Source organism: Sebastes umbrosus, chromosome 7 (assembly GCF_015220745.1).
Source record: "Sebastes umbrosus isolate fSebUmb1 chromosome 7, fSebUmb1.pri, whole genome shotgun sequence".
NCBI lineage: Eukaryota > Metazoa > Chordata > Actinopteri > Perciformes > Sebastidae > Sebastes > Sebastes umbrosus.
The window spans coordinates 6,336,239-6,349,410 of NC_051275.1; the positions used below are offsets into that span (position 1 = coordinate 6,336,239).

Below are 13,172 nucleotides of genomic sequence, written 5' to 3' on the forward strand. Positions count from 1 at the left end.
CCTGGGCTTTGGGAACCTACAATGGGCATTTGTCCTTGTTTTATGGCATTCTATAGACTAAACAATTCATTCATATCGAAAATTAAGATAATTAGCTGCAGTCCTGGATGTAAATGGTAACATTGTACATCAAAATCTTGATTATTTTCTTCCTTGTTTTGAATAATCCAAGATTCTGGCAATAAAAAAAAAAACATAATTTCCATACAGTGAAGCAGTTTCACTTTGATGTCGTCATAGAAATACAGCAGGATTTTGGTTACATGACACCCTGTTTGTCTGCTCTTCCACCACCAGGTGATGACCCACCTGCGTGTGATCGAGGAGAGGATGAACCAGAGTCTATCTCTGCTCTACAAAGTACCGTATGTGGCCGAGGAGATTCAGGATGAAATTGGTGAGTCGTGTTTCGTCAAAAGCCCCAAAGGCAGCTCGGAGGAGAGACGGTGTGTGCTGTAATAAGAATGTGAAAGTGAAATGAAAACAGTGATGGAATTTGCACATGTGCCAGACAGATAAAGCCATCACATTTCCTCTGAGTATAAGGGAATTTTTTTCCCTTATATTTGGTGCAAACTGACAGAAAAACAGTCTTCTCTTTGTGCAAAAAGAAACACAAATACAGGAGGAGACTGTCTGTAAACCAGTTATCATACACACAGAGAACTGTATTGTCTTTTTCTCAGTATGAATGTGTGCAAGGGAATTTAATACTGCTGCTGCTCTTTGTCTTTAACGGTCTCAGCTCTCGTTTTCACAATTATATCTAAAGCTGGAAACTGTATTTGGGTTGTATTCATCACCAGTGGTACAATTTAAGACAGGCGATGTCCGGCATGTTTTATTGTTTTGGTATCTTGGTTCATTAAAAGAACCGTAGCATGGCGTTGCAGCGCGGATTAAAGTGGAGCGGGTGCAGTGACAGAACTGGGTCACAGCTTTCACCAATGCAGCATCCTGTTGGGAGATGTGCAGATTTACACGGAGAATAGCTCTCAGAAAAATAGTAATTGGTAGTTAGCAGAAATGGGAACAGACGTCACTTGCAGCAGCAGCAGCAGCTCTGTTAACAATAATTGGTGAAACACATTGCTGCCATGTCCCAGGTTGACAGGTATTAGCATGTGCCAGCCCGTCTCATACTCTGTCATTTTGCCCTTTTTTCCTGCAGACGAGTTGCTCCAGGAGCAGAAAGCTGACATGGACCAGTTCCTGTCGTCTATCTCCGAATCACAGCCGGATGTCACCGTGTCGTCAGAGGAGAGCGTGGAGGTCCCCGTGTCCGAGGGCAAGCCATACCGGCCCTTCCAGGTCACATCGTTGGGGTCTCGTTCAGAACCAGAGGGTGAGCAGCTCCAGCCTCAGACACAACAGCACTGTGGCTGTGTGGACAACAACAGTACACACACATAAGTCTCTCTGAAGGACATTGGTGACGAAGCCCGCCAGAACTGTTGCACAGGGAGGGAGAATAGGTTTACAATGTGTTCTACGCCGATGCGAATGTGTTGTGGAGCCATGTGTTTGGGCTTTATCTGTGCCTGCACAGTTCCCTGTGGCCTTCAACGCAGCACTACTGAAGTTCACAGAAACGCACAGAGCCTCAGGCTTCGGTGCTGAGCTGGAGCCAAAAGCTTAGGGGAAGAAAAATGAGCAGTTATGGCTCTCGTCTTTGTCACATTGGTGCCAAACAAAAGATTGAATGCTCAAGGAGAGAAAAAAAAAGTGATGGATGGAACGCTTCCAGCAAGATGGAAGGCAAATTACAAGTAAATCCCCAAGGAACATTTAATATACATGCCAACACCCCAGAGGGCTTACACAGAGCCAGCCAAGTTTGAAATGGCTCCCTTTTTTGAGTTTGGTTATGTCTCAAATTTATTTTCGGACTCTTCCCTGCTGGACTCTTTTCCTAATCAATTAACACAGCTTGGTAATCCTGCCTTTTCTCTTCTCACCTAAGTTAACTCTCTTCTCTCCTTCCCCCTTTTTTTTCTGTTGCTCATTTCTAATGCCAAGGCGATCTATCAGACTCCCCACGTGCCTTCAAGAAAGGTTGGTGCCTCTGTTGCGTCTTGTTTTTCTCCTCATCTCCCATCTCCTATTTTGTTCCACTGTTCTCCTTTCCTTTGGTGCACTTTGGGATCCTCTCTCTCCCACCATTTCTGTTTTATCAAAAAGCCATCTGGTGGTTAATTTTCTGCTTTTTTTTTGATGACTCACACGGGCTGCGTGGTTGGGTTTCGGTTGCTCTTATGCTTTTCATCATACTAAAATTATCACCTCATGCTGAATAGTAAAGCAGTGGCTTCTAAGGGCCTTTCTCAATCCGATCCCTTCACCCTCCTACTCTGTGGCGTTTGTAGTCACACTTCCAGCTGAATTAAGCACCCTTCTGTAAGGCGTAGGATATAAATACAGCGGCAGGCTTTTGGGACGAGCTTCCCTCTCTCCGACGGAAACCGTCGTAACGTTTTGTAACCATGGTTTCATATCAAGCGGCAACTGTTATACACAGCACTATTGATAAGCTACATAATTAATAAGGTGGTACAGGCAGAGAGGTGACAGGAAAAAGTCATTTGCTTTGGTGTTTTGGTGCATAGACAAGAAAAATAAATATAGAATAGGAAAAAAAATCCAATTTTAAAAATAGGCCTACTATTTAAAAAATATGTACAATATATCTGTTTAAAATGAAAGAGCTTGGCAGGAATGTGCAAAGGTTCAAAACACAAAGAATAAAAAGAATATGCAATATACAGAGAAACTAAATATAAAACTTACTCCCATGCTTCTTTGGTGGCATTTCTTTTTGTTTGGTAAACATATTCTTGTTTTTAACAAGATATGGTATTTGCAACAGTCCCTGTATTTATGCACTTTATAATCAAATGAACACATCTACCGTTTTCTAGACTAGACATTTGGTCCAAATTTTATGTAACCTTTAAGTCATTAACGTCTGAATGACAAAATGAAATGTCTATCTTAGTTTGGGCAGGTTACGTTTGTACGGGTAGTCGCACATAACTTTTTTTGTACAGAGCGTGTTCCATGATGAACACAAAACGCCGTTGCACGTGGCCAGTAAGTCAGCATCGATGCAGGCTCGCTAATTGGTTTAGGATGGCACTTAATATGGCGAACCCTCCATGTGGACGGAGTGGAAGTGGGTAGGGAGAGGGTGTAAGGGGGTGGTTTGAGAAAGGCCTTGAGTCTGGTAGAGATAGGTCCCAGCCAGCTTCCCCTCTCAGAGAGACGTGTGTTCGCTGTCATCCCGTCCTCAGTGCATTCGTCAAACCACCTTGCTTAATTATTCCCCCTCCCACACGCTTATTCCCCTCATCAGTCGCCCTCTCTCTGACAGCAGCTGTGTGATTTAGTGGCCCTGTCTGAGGCTTGGTGTTTCCGCTGCTGACCCACAGCCCAATCTAAATGGGCCCAATTTGTCCTCCAAGACCTGAGACGGGGATCTGGCTACGTGTCTGATCTGGGCTTAACCTTGTGATCTTACTCCGTGAACACAGAGACACCTTCCTCTAATTGCTGAATCTAAATTATGTATTGATTTTTTGGGGGGAAAATAGATGCACAACCTCCCCTTGCTGTTTTTTCTTTTTTCCATAGAACTTCGTTCTGTTGTTTTTGCGCTTCACTAGTCCAACCTTGCAGTTAAAGAAAAAAGAGACATTCTAACCCAACCAATATTTGGCACATTTGCTTGATAAATGATTCATTGTCGATTCCTTTTCTGTCGATTGACTAATCGATTAATGGACTCATTGTTTCAGCACTTTTACAAATCCAGGCACGTGAGAGGTCACATTGCTCCCATAGAGGTCACTCCCATTGTGCTGCTGTGTGTTACTGTGGCAGGCTGCGACACTACGTGCACCCTGCAGTACCATCTGATAAGCTGCCAGAGTTTCAGACGTCACTCCTGCCTGAGTGAGGCTTGTAAACACACATCATTGTCCCCTCACTTAATCCAAAGGCAATTGTACTAATCTTGAGCGTTTGGCATTGGCAGCAGACAATAAGCCGACGGCGGACCCGTCGCTGCTGTACAGTGCTCAGGAGGACCATGCCCTCATTACCCCACTCGCTCTCTCCTCTCTCAGTTCTTGATTTATTCATGGCATATCTGGTGTGTGTATATTAATAGATCCTATGCCTATTCCAGAACCATCAGTCTAACATGCATATTTGACACTTATTTGGCCCAGTTTTTGGTGTAGCCACTTACTGAAACCCCCAGGTTTTTTTATTTTTAATTGTCATCTGTTAAAGCTTCAGTCAGTAACTTTGAGCAAATATGAAAAAAAAAAAAAAAAAAAATATAAAGCTGTCACTTTATCCTGACAGCAGTGAATGAGACAAGTAATCTGTGGGAAAAAAAGTCACGGCCCTCTGTGTCCATCTAGTGCTCATGATGGCATTTGCAAGACTTCACCGCACCCGAAGGAAAACAACCGGTCAGAGCCGAGGAGCATTTAAAGCAGCCGTGAATCGCTGCTCACGAAACTTGCGAACTTCAATCAAACTGTCAAACTAGACAGCGCTGAATAGATATCAAACATGAATCAAGATTCTGTTACTCCAATGCCTATTTCTCGCCACAAATGTGACCCGGCCGCCATGTTGAAATCAGTCGAGACAAAACCAAGCAGCGCCCACCAGCCGGAGCAAACGTTCTCATTTTACAGCTAAACAGTGCACTACAAGATGTTTCTGAAAACATTTGAGGCAAGAAATAGGCATTACAGTAACAGAATCTTGATTCATATTTGATATTTATTCAGCGCTGCCTAGTTTGACAGTTGACAGTTTGAACGGAGTTCGCCAGTTTCGCGAGCAGTGGTTGACACTGTGTTAAGGTCTTTGCACACCAAGTCTGTATTTTTCAGTTGCATTTTTTTAATCCGTCATCTGATTTAAAAAAAAAAACAACATTACACACAGAAGCCTTACACACTGAGTCCGATGTGTTTTATTACTCTATTTGTTGTGAAAATTTGCATTACAAGACAAAACTGAAATAATTGCAGGTGTGCGATGGATAGCATTAGTCCCAATGGGGCTAATGAATGAATGACGTTAACGAGAAGCTATCGTTTAGCTGCCTGAAGCACAATCAATACTGTCTGATCTTTCTTACGTCCTTTTGCAACCATCCCTGATTCCAAGCTGTTCTGCAATCACCTGCCTCTATCTATCTTTAGATTCTGCATCTATGTGTTCTTTTATTACTTTATCGTAAAGTGCTTTGTGCTGGGAGACGGAGTAGGTTTATCATGCCATTTTGGATGACGACGTTTGCACAGACGGTGGCTCTGAGTGGTCAAACTGCCCTCTTTTGTCATTTGACGTATGCGAAAAAACGAAGAAAAAAGAAACTTTGCCAAAAAATGTAATGATGGACGAAAGTGTCGGAGTTGATGGGTAAACGTTATTGACACGTGAGGTTGTATTTATTTTTCCACGTTTGACAATTTCGGACGAAAAATACGGATTTGGTGTGCAAAAGCCTTTAGAGACTGCTCGTCTCTGATTGGTTGCTTTACTTCGGCACTGTGAAATTGTTCGAATGCCATTAGGAGCACAGGAAGAGGCAGAGCAACATGATTGTTTTCACAGATTATCTGTCTCATGCACTACTGTCAGGATATAGTGACAGTTTTATAAACATAACTTTTTTAGCATATTTGTTCAAAGTTACCGACTGCAGCTTTAAAAAATCTCAAGGGACTATGAAGGAGTTATAGATGAGGAGCTACAGTGATGCAGACTTTTGACCATGAAATTGGAGAAAACAAAATGCCAGGATGACTCCTAATGTTTAGAAGGGTTTCATTTAATGGGTGTTTGTAGAGCAGCCATATGCAAAACACCGCTTTGAGAGGGCCTTTGTAGAAAATGTATGGTCAGTGTCATGTTGGCGTCACAGTGCTCACACTGTGCTGAATGGAAGAAAGGGGTTTTGTTGTCACCAGTGCACTATGGAGACTGACGTGACAGTTGTGAGGAAAAGAGCTGGATGTTTTATGTGCAGCTGTCCACCATCAATACCTCCATCCCTGTTTGTTTGTTTGTGTGTTTGTTTGTGCTGCTCTGCTGTTATTGACTGTGCTCCTTCACCTCCTGCAGGCTCCGCCATGTCTGGTTTAGACGGTCTGATAGGTGCTGAGGAGAGAATCATCAACAGCAAACCCAAGATCAGCGACAATGTGGTAAGAGCTTCGCTGTCACTTTTTCATTCTGTTTGTGCCTCGAAGCTTTTTTCTAACTTCTAACTTCAAACTTGCTTAACACGTGAACTGAAAGCAGCATTGTTAAAGCAGGAGAAATTGTGTTAAGATATTTAATTGTATTTCCTGCGTTAAAGCAGCAGTGGAGCAAATATGATTAAAAAAGGTTATTTTTATAAAACAGTCACTATATCCTGACAGTAGTGCATGAGACAGGTAATCTGAAAAAAAAATCATCTTCTGTGTCCTGCGGTGTCCTCCGGTGCCCCTAACGGCATCGGCAAGATTTTACAGACCGGAGGAAAACAACCAATCAGTGCCGAGCTGGAGCCTTGCCGTCTCTGAGCAGCTGTCAATCACTCAAACGGTCAAACTAGGCAGCGCTGATCAAATATGAATCAATGTTCTGTTACTGTAATGATTATTTCTCGCCTCAAATGTTTTCAGAAACATCTTGTAATGTACTGTTTAGCTGTGAAATTAGAAAGTTTATAAAGTATGTTGAGATCAGTTCAGGAAATACCAAGCAAACTGGAAACTGTAGCAAACTTTCTAATTTTACAGCTAAACAGTACGCTACAAGATGTTTCTGAATATTGATTCATATTTGATCAGCGCTGCATAGTTTGACCGTTTGATCGGAGTTTGCGAGTGATTGACAGCTGCCTCCGTTGAATGAACAGCCAATAGGAACGCTCTCTCTCTGAAATGACGTGTGATTGGCCAAAGTCTCCTGTCACGGGCTAGATATTCTAAAGCCTTAAAACAGCCATGAGGAGGTGCAGAGGTCTAGTTATCTCTCAGAACACTTGAATTACAATATGCTGAAAAGTTATTATGGAAGTTTTGCCCAATGATGCCAAAAACATTCTGCCTACAGCAGGTTTAAATATCCAGAACAGACAACAGAGTTTAATTTCATTACCATGACCTCAGAACGAGGCAATTGAGCTAATGATTGTACATACAGTGCTTTAACATAGCTCTCTTTAAGTTCAGCTTCTAATGAGTCAGATTATTCCAGTAACTACAGTATGTTGTCATAGTTACAGCTATCTCACACTGGGCTATTTGCGTGTCTCTCTTTGGCCTCTGCCAACCGACCCTCATTCAGATCAACTCCACACTTTTTTTCGGCAGTCATCGCATGCTAACTTTTTCTTTGCCAGACACACCATTCCTCCTCGTGGATTTTCAAACTCAAAAATGCTTGGCTGCAGAATGTGTGCCGTGTCTCGCATGCTAATCCAACACCGACTGCAAAGCTGTGTATTTGTGTGTGTGAATATGAGTCATGCAACTTTTTGAATGCATGCATGTTTCTTTTTTTCTTCTTTCTTTTGGAAGTGCCAGTCTTCTAAGGCGGAGCAATCTGAGGTTAAAAATAACAAATGGTGGTCACACCTAAAATGTCAAACGTGGGAAATAGACTCTGGACTGCTCTGTCTCTACAAACAGCAGATTTTTTTTGTTTTTATTTCTGCCTCCTGAACACGCCCACTTCCACTCACAGCGCTTCTTCTTTAGATTAGAGCTCTCGGTAATGAGTGGCTGTTTAGAAAGATGTATTAACTGTGTGCCGAGAAGAGAGTCTGTTGTTGATGCTTGCAAACCACCCTCCCTCTCTCCTTCCAGTTTGTACAAGACAGCTCTGAGTGTATCATCACCCAAACACAGATAATCTTTGCAGTTTACTCTGCTGCACATTCACACCCTCTTGCTCTCCGCCTGCCTATCTCTCTCTCTTTATCTCACACACACACATACGATCTCACACACACATTGTGGTGAGTGTAACCTGGGCTCCCCTGTCTGTGTTGACAGGTGATTGATGAGTCTCTGGATGTTAAAGAAGTGGTTTACAGTGCAGAGAGAGTCAGCGTTATGCATGATGATGAGCTGGTGAGTATAGCGGTGCCCTCCACAGGGCTCTTTGGGGAACTGTAGCTATCAGTAGTGGGGAGAAGGTTAAAGAAGGAGGGAGTGTACAAAGATATCAGTTCTGCAGCTGAATTAAAATTTTAAAAAAAAAACAGATTTGGAACAGATCCCGAATCCCGTCTTGTTTTTTTCTGTTCAGGCTAATATGTTTTGGTTATTTCTGCATGGGTGCATGTTTGTTATGTGATTGTATCTGAATGTACACATTGGAAATCTCAGTGATATGATACGATGAATGTGAATCCACACAAACCGAGTGTACTCGGTTTATGTGTGAGAATGAGCAGTAAAACAAGATTCCCCAGTGGCTGTCTACATATGATTAGTTTGTGTCATATGTACCAGATTACATTGTGAAGATGAGTGTAGGTGACTGTGGTTGTGTGTTTATACTGAATTGGCCAAGATATTACACGATCTTCCACAAAGACACGTTTCATGCATGTGTACACACTATCATAAGTCAATCATGTCTTACATTGGCTTATATTTCAAAGGGAAATTCTTGTACTTGTCAACCTGGGTGCTAATATTATGTCTTTCTATTATGACTATTGATCCTGATAACAATTTACTCAGCGCCTCCGCTGTAGATATTTGGGAACACAGATTCTAGCAAGAACATTATTGATCGGAACGAGGAGTGTGAGCCAACTGCAGCTTTCCAAAAAAAAAACCTTCACATTAACAGAAATCATTGTGGGCAGTGCTCTTTGAGTCAGACTGAAAGTAAACACAGATAGTCGTGGCTTGGAAATCCCTTTAGCTATTGAAGTGAACTGTAGAGCAAAGTAGATCCACTTCATGGATGTTGGATACGTAGCAGCAAACACAAGAAGACAGTTAGTGTCAGCAAGTTTACAAATTGCAAAAGTTAAATGTTAAATGTGGTTAGGCCTGTCACAATAATTACGTTATCGACTTGTCATACGATATATGGACAAGACCTCACTAATTTTTACGTTGCCGACATATCGTACAATATATGGACATGACCTCACTAATTTTACGTTACCAACATATCATACGATATATGGACATGAACTCGCTAATTTTTACGTTATCAACATATCGTACGATATATGGACATGACTTTTTTGCTGACCTTCGATATTGCCCGTTGTGTTTACATGCGTGTTTGTTTCCATAAGAATGTCACCAACATTTTAGACAACATGAATAAACAGCACGGTATTTCCTACCATTTTAAGACTTGGGCATTGCGCAGACATTGTGCATTTTTGTTAACAGAAACTGGAAGTCCATTCTATTTATTGTTTTGGTTGTGTGGTTTTATGTTTCATTAAGGATTATGTTTCATCATTTTGGATATTTTAATATTTAATTAAAAGTTCATTGCTCTTAGAAAGGGTGTACTTGCATTATTATGCTATTATATTATCATTATATTAGTGGCATGAAATGGTCTTAAAATCACAATAATATCGTTGATCACCATTATTTCTGAGACAATATATCGTCCAAAAAAATGAGTTATCGTGACAGGCCTAAATGTGGTTATTAATGTTGTCATGATCATTGGTCATAATGGAAATTAAGAATATGAGAATAAGAGTTCACATACATTTTTAGATGGCTGGACGGGAGCTTTATTCTAAATTGTCATAGAACAGCATGATAACAACAATTTCAATGTCTATTCAGCATAAGACAATTACCTGATTGAGGTAACTAGTATATGTGTAAAAACAATGTGTTCATTAGTACGGCAAAGACAACTTTGTATTGCTCCAGTTATCAGCTGTGCATGTATTGTCTCCTCACTGTTGCTCTCGCTGTCCTCCTCTCACCCGTTCTACCTGTTAGGAGACCTACCGCCCCCTGGGAGAGGACTTCAGCTTCGGCAGCAGTGCACTGATTGGCTTGCTAGTGATCGCGGTGGCCATAGCAACTGTTATTGTGATCAGCCTGGTGCTTTTGAGGAAGAGGCAATACGGCACCATCAGTCATGGCATCGTGGAGGTAAGCCACCTGTTATCGTGAGCGGAGTGTGAGGATTTGGACAGAAGGTGTGAATCGTACACACCAGTGCTCTCAATGAACTGCTATCCATCTTATTCCAAGTGTCCGATTTTGATGAAATCATCAGGGGTTATGTAAATGGGGCATGTGTAAATGCAAGGCAAATTAGATTATTGCCCCGGCAGCATTTGCATACGACGCACACAGCATGTTGTTGGTGCGTTCTGCCCTTGTTTAGGTCAGCCATTAAGAGTGCGGTGTGTCTGTCTCACAGGTTGACCCCATGCTGACACCAGAGGAACGCCACCTCAGCAAGATGCAGAACCACGGCTACGAAAACCCCACCTACAAATACCTGGAGCAGATGCAGATCTAACCAGAGCCTACAGGGGGGCACTGTGGAGTCTGACAGAGGACGGCAACCGAGGGGGAACATACTACTGACCAATAACATATGCTATTGTTAAAATCATTTGCATACATCCAAACTCCATTTACTGGTTTGTTCAAAACAATCCTAAATAATGCTACTACTTCTACTACTGCTACTATTGTACTATAGAGCTCTTTTTGATCATGTTTCTTTTGAAAAGGTGATGTATCTGCCATTTTGCATTATGGAAAATGTGATTCTGCAGATTTCTCTGTAATTATCAAATACAGCTGTCTCAGATCAAGGTGTATAACATTTCTTCAGACATTTCCTTTATTTTTGAAAGTGAAAGGCAAATCAAAATTTAAATATTCATCAATATTCAATATCATCGAACCGGCATACCAGACACTACACTTTATTTCTCATCATGCAAGTGTCATTCATGCCGTTTCTGATGGTTTCCTCAAAAAAGAATTGGTGTTTTATTTTGTTCTTTTTTTCCTCTCAATAGATTGCTTGTATATGAAGGTTCTTTGTACCAATTAAAATGTATAGTGAAACAACAAATGAGAAAAAAATGAAATCATGAATTATTTACTTTCTGTTCTTTGTTATGATAACAGACAAAATATACATATACAGTTTAAATATATATAAGAATAGATGTTTTTAATTCCACCTTTTTTTTCCTCCCAGGGAAGAGGTTATGAGTGGGTTTAGGGTTCTTAGCTTAGTGGTCATGAGTTGTGTTGGCAGGCACACTGTTAGAAAGAGTCGGGGAGGGTGAAGGTGTGCACAGCCCCCCAGCTCAAACACATCACACAAAACCTACTCTGAACCCTTACTAAGTGAATGTGATAATATATCCCCTCCTACACACAAAAACACAACCTTTTATCAATAGGGAAATCCATAGATTAAATAATACCTATTGACATGTGTTACATAGTTGAATGTATCGTGGAATCTTTTTTTCCATACTATGTACCCGACAGGTTCCTACGTGGCTTTGATTTTAATGCTCTGTTGCGGACATTGTGACAGCGGGCGATGCTAAAAAACTGACAAACAAGTGGTGATTTTGTGTTGTTGTTGTTTTTTTGTTTATTGTTTTTCTGCAAAAAATTATCTGAAGCAAAAACCAAGTACCAGAAAAACTACTTCGAAACTAATTTTGGGGATGATGTACACACACGTTTCTGGAGCAGCTGTTGGCTTTGCTGGTTATAAAGCGTAGAACAGTCGAATAAATCAGAACAGGGCCGGCACAGAGGCACAAGCAGAAGCTGCCGCTATGTGCCACCATCGGGCCCCCAAATGAAGGGAAAATGCCCCAAATTTAGTAGATTTGCAGGGTGTTATGGCTAATTCTCGGATCACAACAAATGCCAAACAATGAAGAAGTTTTCTTCTGAAATTACCAAATTTAGGGATTGTTACAAATAATTTTGGTTGGTACTAAAAGTGTTTTTAGGATTTGGGGGAACTATAACAAATTTTGCAATCTGGATTTTGGGATTTGGTTACCCAGAAAGGCTTGGGCCGGCCCTGGATCAAAGCCAATTGAAGACAACTTGGAGCTGGAGGGCTGTGCAGGCAGACAGAGACACACAGAAAGACAAGGCTTGGAGAGCTGGTTTTTGAAGAAAAGGCTAACTTGTGTATTTTTACAGGTAGAGAATGACACAAAACTGAATCCTAGAATCCTCTTTTCTCTCTCTCTCTCTTAGTATTGTCTTTGTATGCCTGTATAGTTGATGTTGCAATCATGGCTTTTTTCCGGAGGATTACCTGTGGTGTGCATTGTTCTTATATGAAATGATATGATATATATATTTTTAAGTTTGTTTTCTTGTTTTCTATTTTTTCCTCTTCCTGTGACAGTATCTCTGTATGTGACTGTCTCACTATGCACCCAAATGGCTTCAATCTTGTAACTGCCTGCTTGATTGTGGGAAGGGACTGGGAACTAATATAATATGCATATTAGTGATTTAAAAAAAAAATGATTGACACCAATGGAAACAGATTTATGGTTACAGGGGGGATACACATCAATAAACTCACAACTTCCATATGTATGTGTTGTCTTTTCATGATAGATAGATAGATAGATAGATACACAAATGAAAACAGAGTTATGAATATTATGTTCCATTTCTGTTAATAGATCCCTGGAAATGTTACACACTGTTCCTTTAAGTTATTATTTAATTAGGCCGAATCGAGAGAAGTTTCAGGGACCATTATTTTAGGGCTACAAACTGAAACCAGGAGATTTTTGGCATTTTTCTTAAAAATTACTTGAATAATCAAACAATTATCAAAATACAAGAAAGAACAAGAAAATTAATTAGAACCAATTGTCAAAATGTTATGTTATTTTATTTTATGTTATGTTATGTTATGTTATTTTATTTTAAATGAAGCCAAGAGGAGTTTCAGGGACCATTATTTTAGGGCTGCAACTAACAGATATTTTCATTATAAATTAATCTGTCACTTATTCCTGTCATTATAGCCTAATTGTTTGGTATGCTATATAACATATCAGAAGTAAGAAAGTAAAAGAAAAGAAAATGCCCACCCTAATGTCTCAAAGCCTGCCTTGACATATTCAA

At 40.7% G+C, this 13,172-nt stretch overlaps 1 protein-coding gene across 5 annotated transcripts in view; it reads left to right on the top strand.

Moving 5' to 3' along the window:
- aplp2 (amyloid beta (A4) precursor-like protein 2) overlaps positions 1 to 12,628 on the top strand; it is a 74,128-nt gene extending 61,500 nt beyond the window's left edge. For 2 of the 5 annotated variants that reach the window (XM_037774262.1, XM_037774258.1), the window contains 7 exons: positions 298 to 397; positions 1,172 to 1,345; positions 2,020 to 2,055; positions 6,151 to 6,233; positions 8,076 to 8,153; positions 10,020 to 10,175; positions 10,450 to 12,628. In XM_037774262.1, coding sequence (XP_037630190.1) covers positions 298 to 397; positions 1,172 to 1,345; positions 2,020 to 2,055; positions 6,151 to 6,233; positions 8,076 to 8,153; positions 10,020 to 10,175; positions 10,450 to 10,551 — 729 coding nt within the window. In that variant the 3' untranslated portion in view covers positions 10,552 to 12,628. The remainder of the gene's footprint in view (positions 1 to 297; positions 398 to 1,171; positions 1,346 to 2,019; positions 2,056 to 6,150; positions 6,234 to 8,075; positions 8,154 to 10,019; positions 10,176 to 10,449) is intronic. The other 3 variants (XM_037774260.1, XM_037774259.1, XM_037774261.1) reach the window with 3 other exon arrangements.
- The last annotated feature ends 544 nt before the right edge of the window (positions 12,629 to 13,172 follow it).